The sequence below is a fragment of the Lissotriton helveticus genome, chromosome 4_1 (genome assembly GCF_964261635.1).
Source record: "Lissotriton helveticus chromosome 4_1, aLisHel1.1, whole genome shotgun sequence".
NCBI lineage: Eukaryota > Metazoa > Chordata > Amphibia > Caudata > Salamandridae > Lissotriton > Lissotriton helveticus.
In genome coordinates, this window is record NC_136063.1 from 1,083,773,210 (window position 1) to 1,083,792,031 (window position 18,822).

The 18,822-nt window shown below is 43.1% G+C and overlaps 1 protein-coding gene across 1 annotated transcript in view; it reads left to right on the top strand.

The window, feature by feature from the left end:
• The window catches only part of CLPTM1L (CLPTM1 like), a 1,937,019-nt gene that overhangs the window by 946,235 nt on the left and 971,962 nt on the right, over nucleotides 1-18,822 (top strand). The window contains exon 9 of the mRNA XM_078687677.1: nucleotides 8,005-8,108. Coding sequence (XP_078543803.1) covers nucleotides 8,005-8,108 — 104 coding nt within the window. The remainder of the gene's footprint in view (nucleotides 1-8,004; nucleotides 8,109-18,822) is intronic.

Sequence of the window (18,822 nt, forward strand, 5' to 3'; positions counted from 1 at the left end):
AATATCATTGCAAATACAATAGGATATTCCATTGGGGAACAAGGAGAAGGGGCGTCATCAAAATCAATGCTGGTCCCATTTCTGAGATACAGTATCAGTATCTGGTTTTCTACAAACGAAAGCTTGGCCTGCCACAGGGAAAATAACTTTTGGGTGCTAGTCACTGTAAGGATGCATTAACATTACATTTGTACAAGTTCTACTTTCAAATATCATAAACCCTGTCTTCTGGTCTGCAAGTCCTACTTAGAAATGACATACTAATATTTTAAAGAGCGGTATTAACCTGTCCAAAACTGTTTTTATTTAAGGCTGCAGACATGTTTGCTCTGCAACTGTCAGCTACACGGGTTAGGCCTGAAGTCCTGTTTGCATTGCCTCTGTAGTGGATGGCACAACAGATGCTACAGTCCTCAGGTGAGAAAGCAAAAGACACACAATTGATGGACTGAATGCAGAACAAATCAAAACATTCACCTCCAGTCAAGAGATCTGGGTAAAATTCATCATTCTTTTGCTCACAATGCCACCCCAGTTTAGACCTGGCCAAATGCAAATCAATCTTGACCCTGTGCCTCATTTGGAACAGTCCAACCCGAACTGCCAAGCCAGATCCTCTCTGGACCGGAAACAAGCATCCTAGGACCAGTTTCAGGGTTTCACCCCTCTTCAGCCAGGTTAGCTTGATTCCAGTAGAACATTGAGCCCAGAACCCACGTCTGGGCATACCTGGCGCACTTAAGGCGAGAAAGCAAAAGAGACACAATTGATGGGCAGAATGCCGAACAAATCAAAACATTCACCCCCAGTTAAGAGATCTGGGTTAAATCCATCATTTTTTTGCTCACCATGCCACCCCAGTTTAGACCTGGCCATATGCAAATAAGTCTTGACACTGTGCCTCATGGGAACAGTCCAGCCCGAACTGCCAAGCCAGGTACTCCCTGGACCGGAATTCAGCATCCTAGGACCGTTTCAGGGTCTTAGTGCTCTCCATACCTTTGGAGTCAAGCTATCCAGGCTGATGAGGGCTGAAAGCCGGAAACCAGTCCTAGGATGCTTCTTTCCAGTCCAGGAAGGACCTGGCCTGGTAGTTCGGGCTGGACTGTTCCCATTGGGCACAGTGTCAAGTCTGATTTGCATATGGCTGGGTCCAAACTGGAATGGCATGGTGAGCAAAAAACAATGGTTTTAGGCCCAGAGCTTTGTATTGGGGTGAATGTATGACATTGTTCTGCATTCTGTCCATTAATTTTTTTTTTTTTGTCCTCATATGTCAAAAGATATTCTCAAAAATCCTTCCCTTGTTACCAACCACTGATACCGAATGTAACCAGGAATGATCATACCCTCCGAAGATCTTATTGGAAGCACTTTTTGTAGATACCCATCCAGGATACATCAATTCAGTTCCTCTAACTGACCACCATAGATCTAATCTTAGGGTACTTTAAACTACAAAAAGGCATAATCATTGAACCTTATTCTTAAAACATAAAGCCTGTCCAGCCACGAGATACCTGGAGTCCAAAAATGTTTTTTTCTCTTCCAATTTATGCTATCTAATTTCAGTGTATGCTTAATTGCATTAATCCAATCCAAATAAATCGGTGAGGTATATTTTATCTATAATTTACATATTTCTCTTCAAGCTAATATGATTAAATAAAACAGAAACTTATTCGTCTCTCGAGAAAGAGATTCAAAATTCAAAACAATATAAAAAAATACGAGTAAGGTACTAACCTGTTTATTTAACTCCAATATATTTTCCATACCTTCAGATACCGCACACCAATACTTATGCAAGGCAGGACATGTTAAAAACATATGGAGATCGTCTGCTATTTCCATCTTACATTTAGGACAACAAGGAACAGTCTCCTTCGAAAATTTAGCAAGCTTAGCAGGAGACCAATACACTCTGTGAAGAGAGAAAAAATGATTGCGTTTTAAATTGACTGGAGAGACTGTAGTATGTAGTATGTCAAAAGATACTTGCCATAACTTCTCCAAATCGACATCCAAGATATGTTCTCCCCACAGATGAGATGGTAAAGTGAAATCGCCGTCTTCTGCTTCTAAAATGGCCCAGTACAGGGTTGCTGTCTTTATCTTCCCACTTTTTCCTTGAAGTAAATCCTCAACGGTGCTTGTGGTTCCTACTTGCAGTCCTATCGCCTGGCTCCAACTCTTTATTTGAACTTAGATAAGTTGTTATTAGTGACACAAGAGATCTCTTCCCAAGATATCATTGCACCTTCTATCATTAACTGAGACCAGTGATTGATGTCCGCTTCCCTTAAAGGCTTTGCGAGACTATCTTTTGCCCATTCCGGGGAACCAGGGGACTCCCAAATAGGAGACATGGCCGTATAATATGTAAGTTTCAGGGCCTTCCTTAATCTGGCCCAGGTAAACGGCATATCCCTCAGCATTTTCAATCGCACCTTTTTAAAAAAGCGAGGATCTCCATATTTATAAAGAAAACCATTTGAACTTCCATGAATCCCTATCAGCATTTCATTGAACATTATTCCAATTTCTGACCTGTCTGGACAATTAAAAAGTAGAATTCCTACTTTCAGTAATAAGGTCCATGCGTATAGTTTCACATCTGGGGCGCACAAACCACCTTTACTCTTTTTTCTACACAGTTTCTTCCACGAGACCCTGATACCCTTGGAGGCCCATACAAAGGAGTTAAATTTAGCTTGAATTTATCTGAGCTTATCTTCTTTAAAAGCTAGCGGAATGTTCTTAAACAAAAAAATCAATTTGGGGAGCAACATCATTTTTATGATATTCACCCTTCCGATAAGTGTAAGGGGGAGAAGAGACCAACCCTTTAACATCTCAGTTATTTCCTTTGTTACTTTATCTAGATTTCGGTCTGTTAACTTTGCAATGTCTGGGTGATTTGGACACCCAAGTATCTTAGCTCCTGTTGTACTATAGGAAGCCGAACTTCGACATTCCAAAGCATACATTCCGTTTTGGTCTGATTAATCTGATACCCAGACAGTTAGCCAAATTGGGTCGCAGCAATATATATATTGCCGGAATTGCTTGAATTGGGTCTGACGTGTGTATATAAGCATGTCGTCAGCATATAATGAGACTTTTCTTTCCCAATTCCTACATTTAAAGGGTACTATATTCGCGTCTTGTCGAATCCTCTCCGCCAAGGACTCAATTTATAAATTGAAGAGCAGAGGCGAAAGGGGACATCCCTGTCTTGTCCCTCTTTTAATGCACATGGGTGCTGATAAATTCCCGTTAACCAAGACTCTAGCTGTGGGATACTGGTAAATTGAAGACCTAGCTCTGCAAAAATTCTTTCCCAAATTACATTTCTCTAACACCCTAGTTAAAATGACCCAATTGACACGGTCAAATGCCTTAGCGGCATCGAGCGTGATAATGGCCATAGGCAATTTATGTAGAGATGCTAGATCTGTAGCTCCCACCAATGCTTGAATGAGATTCTGTATATATCGCCCTCTGACAAAACCCTGCTGATCCTCATGTACCAATTTGCCAGCAACACCATTCAGTCTCTCTGCTAAAATCCCGGCAAAGATTTTATAGTCCAGATTCAGCAGAGAGACTGGACTGTATGAGTCACATGACGCCTGTGGTTTTGAAGGTTTGAGAATTAACACCACCGTTGCTTCGTTCCATGATGCAGGAATCTTCCCTCCCTCTTCAAAATTTGAGGAAAATAATCTACACAAAATTGGGGCAACCACTGGAGACAGAATTTTATATAGCTCTGCTGGCAGCCCATCCGGCCCCGAAGCCTTACCCTTCTTACTTGAATTAACTGCCCTAACCACTTCCCTCAAATCTATTTTCCCGCTAAAATTGGTGGCTTCTTCGTCCTCAATTCTCCGGATGGCATATTGTTCTAAGCAAGCAAGAATCGAGGAATTCTGTGGAGACAGATCCTCTTTGCGCACCTGTTCAAAGTGGCTTAGAAAAGCTTTTTCTATGTCCGATGCATTATCTGAGGTCTCCCCCGTTATATCCATCTGTACCTCTTTAATTCTATTCCTCGATTGGTCTTTTTTAGTTTTCCAGGCCAAAAGCTTCCCACTCGCTTCCCCGTATTCAAAATGGGCGAGAGAGCTAGCCTGCCATTGTTTCCTAAGTCTAGAGTCCAACACTTCTTCTAATTGAGCTTTACACACTGCTAATTCTTGTAAAACAGAGGTATCTAGTTGGTAATTCTGGGCAGATTGATCTGGTTCTAGCCTGGCTATTTTATCCTCTATTTCGGAAAACTTAGCCCTGAATCTTTTTTGTCTCGTGGCTTGAATACCTAAAATCACCCCCCTCAAAAAGGCCTTATAAGCGTCCCATACAACTTCAATTTGGGCAGTTCCCAGATTTGACTCAAAAAAGCCTTCCGACTCATCTATCAACTTTTTTGCCACATCGTCTTCCAACAAAATAGTGCGATCCAGAGTCCACCTCTTCGTACACGGCTCACCCAGTAATTTTAAAGTTAGGGAGACTGCTGAATGGTCAGATAAATGACTCCCTAAATGCTTGACCTCCTTCACCTTATCCCATAATTCTTCTGCGATTAAAAAGAAGTCTAGCCTTGATTTATGCCCTAACTTCTTATTATGAAACGTGTACTCCTTCTTTGGTCCCCATTTCTTCCTCCGTATATCTAACCAGCCCAACTTGTGCATAGCGATTCCCAGAAGATTACGAGTTTTTGAATTATATAAGGGTCTATCCCTATATGTTTTATCTATTTGCAGGTCCAAAACTACATTGAAGTTGCCCGCTAGAATTAGGGGATCCTTAAACTCTTAACAATTCTTCCATCATTTCCCTTAAGGGGAGAGGGTCATCCAGATTTGGACCATAATATCCTGCGACTGTAAAATTATGGAAATGGTATTTAATCGTGGCTATCGCCCATCTGCATTTTTTGTCTACCCTGGACTTCTCTACTGATACGGCTGGATTCACTTTAACCAAAATCGCTACCCCACTTATAGTTAGTTGTTGCGAGGTACAAATCACCGCTTGGATCCATTTTTTCTTATTACATACCTCTCGGAACTCTTCCTCTGTCAAATGGGTTTCTTGGAGTATAAAAACCTACTCCAGGGGTCGGAAAGGGGAGGGGTGGGAGGAGTGGGTACACCGGGTGGGGAAGCATGTGGGGAAAAAAATGTCTGAGATGCCAAAGTGTTGTAGGTAATCATAATTTCCACCAATGGTCCAGGGTGGGTTAACCCAGGACATATATCTGAAGGTCTTATCCTGGAATATAAATGGTCTAAGGGTAGTGCATAGACGGGAAAGGCTGTTTCAATACATTAATTGTTATTTTTTCATTTGTCACCTCAAGGGGGGGCGGGTATGCCCAGATGTGGATCACGAGCTCTCCATGCCACTGGAGTAAAGCTATCCTGGCAGATGAGGGCTGAAAGCCCGTAACCGGTCCTAGGATGCTTGGTTCCAGTCCAGGGAGGATCTGGCCTGGCTGTTTGGCTGGACTGTTCCCACTGGGCGCAGTGTCAAGACTGATTTGCATATGGCTGGGTCCAAACTGGAATGGCGTGGTGAGCAGAAAAATTATGGATTTAGGAACAGATCTTTTTACCTGGGTAAATGTATGACATTGTTCTGCATTCTGTCCATCAATTGTTATTGTTGCACAGTCCTCTGGTGGCATTTAATTGTCTGGCTCTGGGTCCACTTTTTACACCATATGCTACTAACATGTAAGCAAGTTAAATATACCAGTTAGGAGTAAGTCAGTTTAACCATGTTTAAAGTGGGAGCACATGCACTTTACTACTGGTTAGCAGGGGTAAAGGGCACATAGTTCTGAATATAGTAAACAAAAATAGTGTTCAGCAAAGGTGAAAAATCCAGGCTGACATGCGGAAAAAGGTGGATTTTATAGAAGTATGATTGTCTTAGTCAATACCAGGAGTTCGTTTTCATTTGAAGTCTGATACTAAAATGTAGCATAAAGTTCACAGTGTAATTTGAAATGTTTCCAAATAATTATGGATTTTTTCACTTTTATTCAAATTAGGATACTGAGGCCTTCTCTTGTAAGTAATGCATTGTGTGTTGCACCTTGAGATGTCTGTCTCACGCTTAATGTGCAATTTTTATGGGGGTAGGTGGTATTTTCCATTTGTTTCTGTAGCCCTGAAATAGTCTATTGATTGCTCTTCAACACATTTACAACCATGGATCTTTCTTTCCACATGGGTCTTAAGAATTACTTGCTGCCCAGAAAACGCATGCCTGTAATTTTTCTCAGATGGACATACAGTTTGGGCCATATATTGCACTCACTCTTACTGTGAAGGGTGGTAATGGGATTGTATGTGATTTCATAGAAAACCATTACTGAAAAACCATTCCACCTAAACCGTGTAATTGAAAATTTAAGAATGAATGGCATTTACCATTTCATAGAAACCAATTAATAGAATGTCTTTTTTTCTAACTTTGCTTTAGCATGATTATTTTTTAATTTGTAAATACAATGGTTGCAGGTCTTAATCTTAGAGAACGTTTTGTCAGAGGTATTTATTTCAGTTGTTCACTTCAGGGATCATTATTTCAAATGTATACATTTTACATTGTTAAACAATTACTTTGGATGCTATTTTATCGCTGACTACTCACCACCTCTAAACATCATCCATTCCTGCCCTCTCCCTACCCCTAAACATCTAAGTCCTCTCACCACACCTAAACTTCACCCATCCCTGAACACTACAATCCCTTTATACCCCACAACCTCCACACAGCCCAGAAACCTTAAAACCCTAAATGCACCCATCCCTAACCCCTGAAGTACATCTGTGCCTGAACCCTAAAAACCCCTTCTATTCCTACACTCCCACCCATCCCTGAACCATTGAACCCCTCACTAGCACTAAACTCCTCATTCCTGAACCCAAAAAACCTTTCTATGCCTAAACCCCATCAAGCACTGACCCCTTAAAACCCATCACTATATCCAAACTCCCCCATCCCTGAAACCTAAATGAAATCCCTTACTACCCTTAAACACCACCAATCCATAACACCTGAAAAACCCTCACCACCCCTAAACTTTCCCAAAACTCTAAATAACCCTTTCTGCATCTAAACGCCACTAATCCCTGATTCCTTAAGACCACTCACCACCCTAAACTCAACCTAATCTTGTCCCTTAAAAACTCTTCACGGCCCCTATCATCTACTTATCACAGAACATTAAAAACCCTCACACAGCACTAAACTACGCCCATCCATAAACCCTTAAAAATACCCCACACCCCTAACATTCCCTCATCCGTGAACTCTAAAAAGTCCTCACCACTTCACTGATTCCTAAAAGCTAGAAAACGCTTTCTATGCCATACCCCCACCCATTTCTGACCTCTTAAAACCTCCGATCACCCCTAAACCTCATTACCCATCCCTGAATCTAAAAATCCCCTCACTGCTCCTAAACTCCATCCAAGTTTACTTGTACTTTTGGATTTTTTCCTAAATGTATCTTTCCTTTGAAATATTTCCATTATTTTTCAATGTATTTGTATTTACTTAAAGTTCTCTTTACTTAAAATTGTTTTTCCATGATTTGGTTTCTCCCATTGTAGTTTCTCAGTTTTCATATTTCAATGAATCCACATACATCAGGTAATGAACATGTACAGATGTACCCAACTGCAGGGATTGCAAGACCTAGTCTTTAGGGCACGAAGACCTGGACAGAGACCAGTGGTTTGGGGATATCAAACCATAGAGACAAGAAACTGTCTCTGTGACATATCAACTAACTAGCCTTCCCTCAGTCCCAGGAGGCCATTCATTTGCAGTTGGTGCACTTTACAGTGCCTTATAACATGTGTATATTTATATATGTCTGTGTTCCTTGGAAGTAGGTTTAGTTGCAATTATTCATCTCAAAGTCTATATATGCGCTGAAGTTAATTGATGTATCATTCTTATGTTTTGTTTTAGTACTTTGGCGATGCTTCAGTACAGTTGTCATATTTCTTTTTCTTTTGGATGAACAAACCAGTTTGTTGGTATTAATTCCAGCAGGAGTTGGTGCTGTTATAGAGGTGAGTGTTTCTTCATTTGCTGAAGCCTCTGATTTACATGCACTTAAATGTAATAAAGCAATTTGTTTCCATGGAGCTATGGGACCAGTGTCTGCATTTTTCTACACATACTCTTTGTGTAAATATTACAGCGCCTGAAATACAGACTGTAATTATATATTTTGGTTCAAGTAGCTTTTAGTGTAGGTATGGTATTCATGTTCTACCAATTAAAATCACCTTCAGCAGTTCCAAATTAAATTTTAATTTATTACATATGCACTTAGCTACTTAATGATGAATGTCCGAGCTATTGTATCGGAAAGTTTAAATTCTATTAAGTACTTGAAGGCGAGGATTATGCTAGCACTTTATTTGTTTCTTGAACAGCAGCCATTTCATCTGTATTTCAACACAAACTACAATTCCCATGAACCACTGGGAATTTTGTTGAAAGTAAAACTGGGCAACTCTTAATGCATAGTCGAGCCTCATGCAATCAGCGGTCAGCTCATCCTATGCAATTGCATGTCAGCAAGCTCTCAGTCTCTTTCGTTGCATCAGTCATTCCTTAGCTCTATCCTCACTGGTCCTGTTTCCTCGAATTTGAGCCTAGAAAAAATCAGCCAATTACCAAAAGGCTTCCCCCTGGATGAACAATACAATTGAGACAACTTCTGTACCCAAAGGCCATGAACAGCCCTAACTAGAGAAAACCAAGTGTAACATCAAACTACATTAAAAAAAATTACAATAAGAAAGATCAAGTTACCACAAGGGAAAAAAGGAAAAAGAGCCATTACTTACTAGTCACAGGGTAAGTGAATTGTGTTAAGACTTCATGGGTGGGATAATCCTCGCCTCTGAGTCCTTAATAGAATTGAAACTTTCAGTTACGATAGATATGAAATTTTTAATTCTATGTCAGGACTGCAGGTGAGGGTTATGCTAGTTTAAAGCTTGCTCACCACAATCTGAGCCATATCCTACACAGGTTTAAAGGAAAACCTTTTGAAGGTAGAGTCATTTTTATTTAGTTTTTTATTTTATGGATTTATATAGCACTTGAATCACCCCCGAAGGGGTATCTCAGCTCTCACGGACCAACAATAGGAAAGCTGTCACACAGGAGCGAGTCTAATACAGAACAGTTTTCAAAGCCTTTCTAAACTGCAGATGGTCTGGGCACTGCCTCAATGAGATGGGAAGTCAGAGAACCAATCAACTGCGTTCATAATGTCCTGTGGGCGGGTTCCCAAACTGAATGCCTTTGAAGCTGTTGCCCCCCGCGCGGAATGCGTTAAAGAACCCGGAGGTCCACACCTGCCTCCTGCATGACCCACTGAACCCTGCAAGCTACAGTTGGAGAAGACACCTCCTTGTGGGGCTTTCAGATTGCATTCTAAAGCTGTCTCTTACCCGGAGGGCAAAATTGCGTGGACATTTCGTCCTAAGCCTTGAGGCATTGATGGACACACAACTTAGGTGAATCAAGATAAGTAGGGTAATCAACAATCCTGGTATTAGACTTTGTTCTCCCGCTAATGGTAAACAATGCTCCCGAACGAGAGAAGACTTGTCTTGTAATGTCCAGGACCCACATATCAGAGACCCGTCTACAGGAGACCAAGCATAGCAGGATGGCTAACTTTTCCGTCAATGCTAAGAGATCTGCTGCCTGGACAGGGTCCTCCTGAGCTTGTGACGTATTTTTGCCACCTTAGGCTTAGCGTGGCTGCCGTAGAATCGATCACAGATCCCAAGAAGGTTACCTTTTGAGTTAGGACCAGGGGATTTCCCTACAGGAAGGGGTGGGAGCACACTGCTGACCTCCCAGCACAGTTCGCCCCTTAGCCTTAAGGTAAATGCAGTTTGTAGTACATGCTTACTTGGTATTTTGCTGGAGTGTTCCACCAAATTTGGTGCAGGTTAGTGGTGCTGTACATCTCTAGACACATGTTTCTGGATGTTATCCTTCATCAGTAGAGATAAACAAAAAAACTATTTTCATCTGGGGTGGCTGAGCAGGCTGCCACAATTCTTACAGAATTTCTAAAAAACAAGGGAACCCAGCGGGTAGCTAAGGACCATGGGTAGTAGTTACTTTAAAGGGGACAAAGGTCCTAAGCACAATTTAGATAGTGAATCAATGAAGTATAGACCACAATAGGCTCTATATAACACTTTTCCTTGTCCAGCCGGACAGGAAGCTTTAATAGTTGACTTGATAACAATCTTATTTACAATACAAATATACAGCAATGAATCATTGTAGTATAGCACACTTCTGTGCCATACCATGAAAAAACAGAAGGAAGAATAAGATGATAGAAAAGAGTGTATCAGGCAAAAAGAAGAGCGGACAGGTCACTATTTTAGATCAGAACAATTTGTTAGTGCAACCTGAAGCGGCGCATACAACAATAAATGTACAATACATCAAATGTATGCCCACTCAAAGGAGTCGACGTTTCGATCCCACACTCGAATTATAAAGGGATCATCATCAGGACTTAATTGATTGTTTGCCTGGTTAGAACATTATTATTGGCCTGTTGGGAGTAAAACAGGGAGAAAGGAAAAATAAAAAATTGAAGGGAGAGATTAACAATGTGCAACTCGGGAGACTTGTCATTACCAACGGCCTGCTGAACTTGCAACACTCGGATTCGCAGTGGGTGGGACGTGCTCGTGATAGTGAACATGAATTCATATAGATCACTGGAGGAGAATCAATAATAATTGCATAACAATTTCATAATTCGGAATCGCAGTGATGGGAATGTGATGGGCTCAAGAATTGATCGTCTGAAAGTTAAACTCAATCCCAGTGTGTGAGCAGGCATGGGTTGAGCTGCATGCATTTAACTCTAGAGAGGGAAGAAGTAACCGCGGGCATCCTACCTTTGGAAGCAATGTACCAAGGAAAGATGTAACACACGACAGCGTGAAGTTGGTACTGATGGTCCCAGCAGGACTCAGCATACGTGGTGCTGAGTGAGGAAGAGCTGGGGTAAAAAGGAGGGGGAGAACGTCGGTTAAGTCAACCTGACGCATGCGGTAGATCATGCAGATGTGGCGGTAGTAGGGTAACATACCTAATGCTCAATTTTAGAGCATACAGTGTGCAACAATGAGGTAAAAGCACGGGTGCCCTCTGTGATTGTCGGTGCAGTGCGTGGGGCCGGTGGGGCGATGTCATCCGGAACTGAAGGAAAAGTAAGTGGTGAGCATTAAACAGTGGTCACACCGGGACATTGGAAATTGCGGATAACCGGCGCGAGCCTACCCTTTAGTTGATTTGGGAACCCTTAGTTGAGGGTTAAAAAATTTGTGGAGGCGGTGAGGCTTGATGGCCAAGACCGGCAGCGGTCATAAGATTCGGTGATCCGCTGGGGAAAGAAAGAGACCTACTTAGTCCCAGTGGCTGGAACGCTCGGGTGTCCAGTAACAATGCGGGGAGGTTCGAGCTTACCTGATGCGGACAGTGCCTCAACGTGCAGAGATTCACCCGTCTGTTCAATGGGAAGGCTGGCCGGCAATTGAAAACTGCGAGCCGAGTCACGTGATCGTGTGACCTGCGGTCACCATCTTGGGTTGGGAGATTACTTACTACAAGTGAGATTTACAGGTGAAGAAGGACTGCTGTCTACCAGTTCACCTGCGGCCGCCATCTCGGAAGGGTGTCAAAGTGCCGAAATAGGTGGGGGGAGGGAAGTGAATTGGGGTGACAGTGAATAGCGCAAGAACATGCGGGGCTTCATGCGAGGAGCAATCGCAATACAATGTTACATGAAAATTCTACATGCATATAGCTAAGAAATGTGTGGGCTGCATTAAAAGCATATTGTCAAACATCAGTTCAAGGAATCTTAGAGCAGATTAGTCCAATCCTCACTCCTGTTGAGTCCTGTATGGAGGGTGTTGAATTGAATTATTGATTTCAGTTCCTCTCGATTCAACAGTTGGTTGAGATTGCCCCCTCTCATAGGTAGTTTCACTGCTTTCAAGATTGTCCATTTGAGATCATCCGCAGTGTGTTTCAGTTCAGAGAAGTGTTCGACCAGAGGCGCATTTGGAGTCCCACATCTGATGCGACTTCTGTGTTGGCAAATTCGTGCCCTCGCCTTCTGGGTGGTTTGGCCAACGTACATTTTTGGGCAAGGGCATAGGATGGCATAAATAACGTTACTGCTATTACAGTTGGTAAAGCTTTTCAAATAGACAATAATGTTGTTATGGCTGAATTTACATGTTTCAATTGTGAATTCGCATACAGAACATTGTCCACATTTTACATGCCCTTGCATTGGTGGAAGGCCCCAGATTGAATCAATGGTCGTGTTCGGGGTTGGGGCTGGTAGTGCTGCTCTAACCAAATGGTCCCTCAAATTCTTGCTTTTTTTGAATGCAAAGATTGGTCTTTCTAGATTTATATTGCCGGCATTTATGGTGGACCAATGTTTCAGAATACATTTACGGATTTTGTTAGAGACGGGGGAGAAGGTCGTCACACAAGCAATCCTCTCTTGCCTGTCTCTGGTCTTTGGTGAAAGTAACACCTCTCGTGGGCAGTACCATGCTCTCTTAGAAGCATTTTTTACTAACCTCCTGGGGTACTCGCGTGCTTTTAGTTTGTTTGTTAGGTTCAGGGCCTCCTTAAAGTAATCAGCTTTTGAGGAACAATTGCGTCTGATTCTCAAGAATTGTGAGTAGGGCAAAGAGTCCTTCAGTGCCCTGGGATGGTTGCTTTCGTATCTCAGTAGAGTGTTACGCTCGGTGGGCTTCCTATACAAACGTGTCAATAATTCACCTGCTTCGTGGTAGATAGTTAGATCTAGAAATGGTATCTCCATTTTGTCATGGGCAAGGGTGAATTTGAGGTCTGCACAGTTATTGCTCAGCCAATGGAGGAAGGAATGTAAGATGGAGATATCTGAATTCCAAACCAAAAAAATGTCGTCGATATAGCGACGCCAAAAGAAATCCCTGAATAGAATGGATTGTAGTCGGTTAGGATTGATCCAGTTTCTAGGTCGTCCATAAACAGTATGGCTAGGTGTGGAGCAAAAATAGCTCCCATTGAGGTGCCCTTGATTTGCTGGTAAAATGTATTGTCGAATACAAAGAAATTCCTGGATAGGCATAACTCTAGTAGTTGCATTATGAACAAGGTTGGGACCCTATGGGGTCGGGGGCGAGTGTCCAATACTTTCTGGATCACTAAAAGAGCCGCTGTTTGGGGGATATTTGTGTAGAGCAACTCTACATCCATGGTGCAGAGAGTGTTCACCTCCGGATCATATGGATAATGCTCTACCAAATTTATCATTTCCATGCTGTCGCGTACATAATAACAGGTAGATGGAACAAAATCCTTGATGAAATAATCGACATACTTCCCAAGTGGTTCCAAGATAGAACCACAAGCAGAGACAATTGGTCTACCCGGGGGGGAGTCAATACTCTTGTGAATCTTCGGGAGAGTGTAAATCACCGGAATGCGTGGGCTTTTGACATTGAGAAACGCATGTTCCTTCTTACTCCAATAGCCTTGTGCCCTGGCATCATTAGTGAGCTTGAGTATAGTCTCTTGGATTTCCGTGGTTGGATTCCTTGGTAATCTCTATCAGAGACCAATTGTCTCTGCTTGTGGTTCTATCTTGGAACCACTTGGGAAGTATGTCGATTATTTCATCAAGGATTTTGTTCCATCTACCTGTTGTTATGTACGCGACAGCATGGAAATGATAAATTTGGTAGAGCATTATCCATATGATCCGGAGGTGAACACTCTCTGCACCATGGATGTAGAGTCGCTCTACACAAATATCCCCCAAACAGCGGCTCTTTTAGTGATCCAGAAAGTATTGGACACTCGCCCCCGACCCCATAGGGTCCCAACCTTGTTCATAATGCAACTACTAGAGTTATGCCTATCCAGGAATTTCTTTGTATTCGACAATACATTTTACCAGCAAATCAAGGGCACCTCAATGGGAGCTATTTTTGCTCCACACCTAGCCATACTGTTTATGGACGACCTAGAAACTGGATCAATCCTAACCGACTACAATCCATTCTATTCAGGGATTTCTTTATGGCGTCGCTATATCGACGAAATTTTTTTGGTTTGGAATTCGGATATCTCCATCTTACATTCCTTCCTCCATTGGCTGAACAATAACTGTGCAGACCTCAAATTCACCCTTGCCCATGACAAAATGGAGATACCATTTCTAGATCTAACTATCTACCACGAAGCAGGTGAATTATTGACACGTTTGTATAGGAAGCCCACCGAGCGTAACACTCTACTGAGATACGAAAGCAACCATCCCAGGGCACTGAAGGACTCTTTGCCCTACTCACAATGCTTGAGAATCAGACGCAATTGTTCCTCAAAAGCTGATTACTTTAAGGAGGCCCTGAACCTAACAAACAAACTAAAAGCACGCGGGTACCCCAGGAGGTTAGTAAAAAATGCTTCTAAGAGAGCGTGGTACTGCCCACGAGAGGTGTTACTTTCACCAAAGACCAGAGACAGGCAAGAGAGGATTGCTTGTGTGACGACCTTCTCCCCCGTCTCTAACAAAATCCGTAAATGTATTCTGAAACATTGGTCCACCATAAATGCCGGCAATATAAATCTAGAAAGACCAATCTTTGCATTCAAAAAAAGCAAGAATTTGAGGGACCATTTGGTTAGAGCAGCACTACCAGCCCCAACCCCGAACACGACCATTGATTCAATCTGGGGCCTTCCACCAATGCAAGGGCATGTAAAATGTGGACAATGTTCTGTATGCGAATTCACAATTGAAACATGTAAATTCAGCCATAACAACATTATTGTCGATTTGAAAAGCTTTACCAACTGTAATAGCAGTAACGTTATTTATGCCATCCTATGCCCTTGCCCAAAAATGTACGTTGGCCAAACCACCCAGAAGGCGAGGGCACGAATTTGCCAACACAGAAGTCGCATCAGATGTGGGACTCCAAATGCGCCTCTGGTCGAACACTTCTCTGAACTGAAACACACTGCGGATGATCTCAAATGGACAATCTTGAAAGCAGTGAAACTACCTCTGAGAGGGGGCAATCTCAACCAACTGTTGAATCGAAAGGAACTGAAATCAATAATTCAATTCAACACCCTCCATACAGGACTCAACAGGAGTGAGGATTGGACTAATCTGCTCTAAGATTCCTTGAACTGATGTTTGACAATATGCTTTTAATGCAGCCCACACATTTCTTAGCTATATGCATGTAGAATTTTCATGTAACATTGTATTGCGATTGTTCCTCGCATGAAGCCCCGCATGTTCTCGCGCTATTCACTGTCACCCTAATTCGCTTCCCTCCCCCCACCTATTTCGGCACTTTGACACCCTTCCGAGATGGCGGCCGCAGGTGAACTGATAGACAGCAGTCCTTCTACACCTGTAAATCTCACTTGTAGTAAGTAATCTCCCAACCCAAGATGGCGACCGCAGGTCACACGATCACGTGACTCGGCTCGCGGTTTTCAATTGCCGGCCAGCCTTCCCATTGAACAGACGGGTGAATCTCTGCACGTTGAGGCACTGTCCGCATCAGGTAAGCTCGAACCTCCCCGCATTGTTACTGGACACCCGAGCGTTCCAGCCACTGGGACTAAGTAGGTCTCTTTCTTTCCCCAGCGGATCACCGAATCTTATGACCGCTGCCGGTCTTGGCCATCAAGCCTCACCGCCTCCACAAATTTCTTAACCCTCAACTAAGGGTTCCCAAATCAACTAAAGGGTAGGCTCGCGCTGTTTTTTCCCAATTTCCAATGTCCCGGTGTGACCACTGTTTAATGCTCACCACTTACTTTTCCTTCAGTTCCGGATGACATCGCCCCACCGGCCCCACGCACTGCACCGACAATCACAGAGGGCACCCGTGCTTTTACCTCATCGTTGCACACTGTATGCTCTAAAATTGAGCATTAGGTATGTTACCCTACTACCGCCACATCTGCATGATCTACCGCATGCGTCAGGTTGACTTAACCGACGTTCTCCCCCTCCTTTTTACCCCAGCTCTTCCCCACTCAGCACCACGTATGCTGAGTCCTGCTGGGACCATCAGTACCAACTTCACGCTGTCGTGTGTTACATCTTTCCTTGGTACATTGCTTCCAAAGGTAGGATGCCCGCGGTTACTTCTTCCCTCTCTAGAGTTAAATGCATGCAGCTCAACCCATGCCTGCTCACACACTGGGATTGAGTTTAACTTTCAGACGATCAATTCTTGAGCCCATCACATTCCCATCACTGCGATTCCGAATTATGAAATTGTTATGCAATTATTATTGATTCTCCTCCAGTGATCTATATGAATTCATGTTCACTATCACGAGCACGTCTCACCCACTGCGACTCCGAGTGTTGCAAGTTCAGCAGGCCGTTGGTAATGACAAGTCTCCCGAGTTGCACATTGTTAATCTCTCCCTTCAATTTTTTATTTTTCCTTTCTCCCTGTTTTACTCCCAACAGGCCAATAATAATGTTCTAACCAGGCAAACAATCAATTAAGTCCTGATGATGATCCCTTTATAATTCGAGTGTGGGATCGAAACGTCGACTCCTTTGAGTGGGCATACATTTGATGTATTGTACATTTATTGTTGTATGCGCCGCTTCAGGTTACACTAACAAATTGTTCTGATCTAAAATAGTGACCTGTCCGCTCTTCTTTTTGCCTGATACACTCTTTTCTATCATCTTATTCTTCCTTCTGTTTTTTCATAGTATGGCACAGGAGTGTGCTATACTACAATGATTCATTGCTGTATATTTGTATTGTAAATAAGATTGTTATCAAGTCAACTATTAAAGCTTCCTGTCCGGCTGGACAAGGAAAAGTGTTATATAGAGCCTATTGTGGTCTATACTTCATTGATTCACTATCCAAATTGTGCTTAGGACCTTTGTCCCCTTTAAAGTAACAATTCTTACAGGTCTCAGTACCTCTCACAGGCGCACAGGTGCATCTCCACAAGCTCGTCAGCTCAATGGCTCAAGGGAGCTTTTTCAAACAGGAAGGATTGGGAGCACACTGCTGACCTCCCAGCACAGTTCGCCCCTTAGCATTATGGTAAATGCAGTTTGTAGTGCATGCTTACTTGGTATTTTGCTGGAGTGTTCCACCAAAGTTGGTGCAGGTTAGTGCTGTACATCTTTTTTTTTTTTTTTTCAAAATTTGTTTTTATTGCATTTTCAAAAAGAAAAGACAAAGAGATTAAAATCAACAGAGGCACGTAGTGCCAACATAGAGCCAAGCATAGTCCATAAAAAGTCCAGTGTACATACATAAGCACAGCATTTCACATCCCCGCGCCCATTGCGATATTAGACATCAAGAACAGTTCATAAGTAAAAGAATAGATTTGGGCCTTCCTTTAGGAGTTCAAAGATGGAACAACGTTAGAGACACAATTACCTATGCCTTTTCATCAAATACAATTCTCATCTTTTCGCAAATCTTTTGTCATAAACACTTAACATAAATAGGAGTACAACCGTCAATCTCAAGAGGTAGCACAGATATATACATCCCATATAGGACCTTAATCAACACTATATTGTAGCCCCAACCTCGATCACATCTGCACCCTGCGGCTCGTGATGTAAGGATAGCCGCGCCCAGTTCAGAAAGGGTTCCCATATATCCTTCGGGCGTGACGTGGATGGCATTTGTTCCCAGAATAATGTTAATTGAGCGTGTCCATATGTCACATCTCTTAGCCAGGCCTTGAAGTCAGGCACCCTTTTCCTGCCCCAGCGAACAGCAACCTGCCGACGGGCATAGAGCAACAGCAGGGCATGCAATTTGAGCCTGATGGGCATCGTGTCACGTTCATGCCCCAAAATCCCCAGTCGGGTATTAGGCAGTATCACCATTTTCGCCAATGCTACCCTGCCTGCCACCAATAAAGGCAGTTTGGACCAGAGAGCCACCCTCCCTTCTAACCACTCATAGGCTCTCCCAAAATTCAATGACCATATATCATGGAGATTCCGGCTCAGCCACACCCCCAAATACTTGACTTCGGTAGCCTCCCAGCGAAGGGGGAATTCAGAGCAGACCTCCCTCGTCCCATCAGTGAGGGGAAAAAATCACCGATTTGGACCAGTTTATATTAATATCGGCAAAGCCTCCAAATCGTATGAACTCGCGCAATAGTGGGTCAAGATTCACCTCTGGGTCAAGGACATAAAGAATGACATCGTCTGCGTAGAGAGATATCACCAGGCTGTGTGAGCTAAAACCTATTCCCCTGGCAGTGTGGTGCTGTTGTATGCGTGCCGCCAGCGGCTCCATAGCTATGGCGAACAATAAGAGCGACAGCGGGCATCCCTGTTTTGTGCCCATTGATTTACGAAAAGGATCTGACACCATGTCATTTACTCGCACACAAGCCCTAGGTGCCTCATAAAGTAGTTTTATCATTTGAAGAAATAAGGGGCTAAAGCCCATACGTTGCAAGACCAGGATCAAGTATGGCCACTCCAGAGAGTCACATGCCTTATTGGCATCTAGGAAAATTGCCGCGGCCCTAACGCTAGGGTGTAAATAGTGAATGACTGAGAACAGTGTACGCAAGTTGTGCGAGGTCGCCCTCCCTGGGATAAACCCCGATTGGTCAGGGAGTGCAATCATTGGCAATAATGGCTGGAGTCGGTTGGCTAACAGTTTCGCA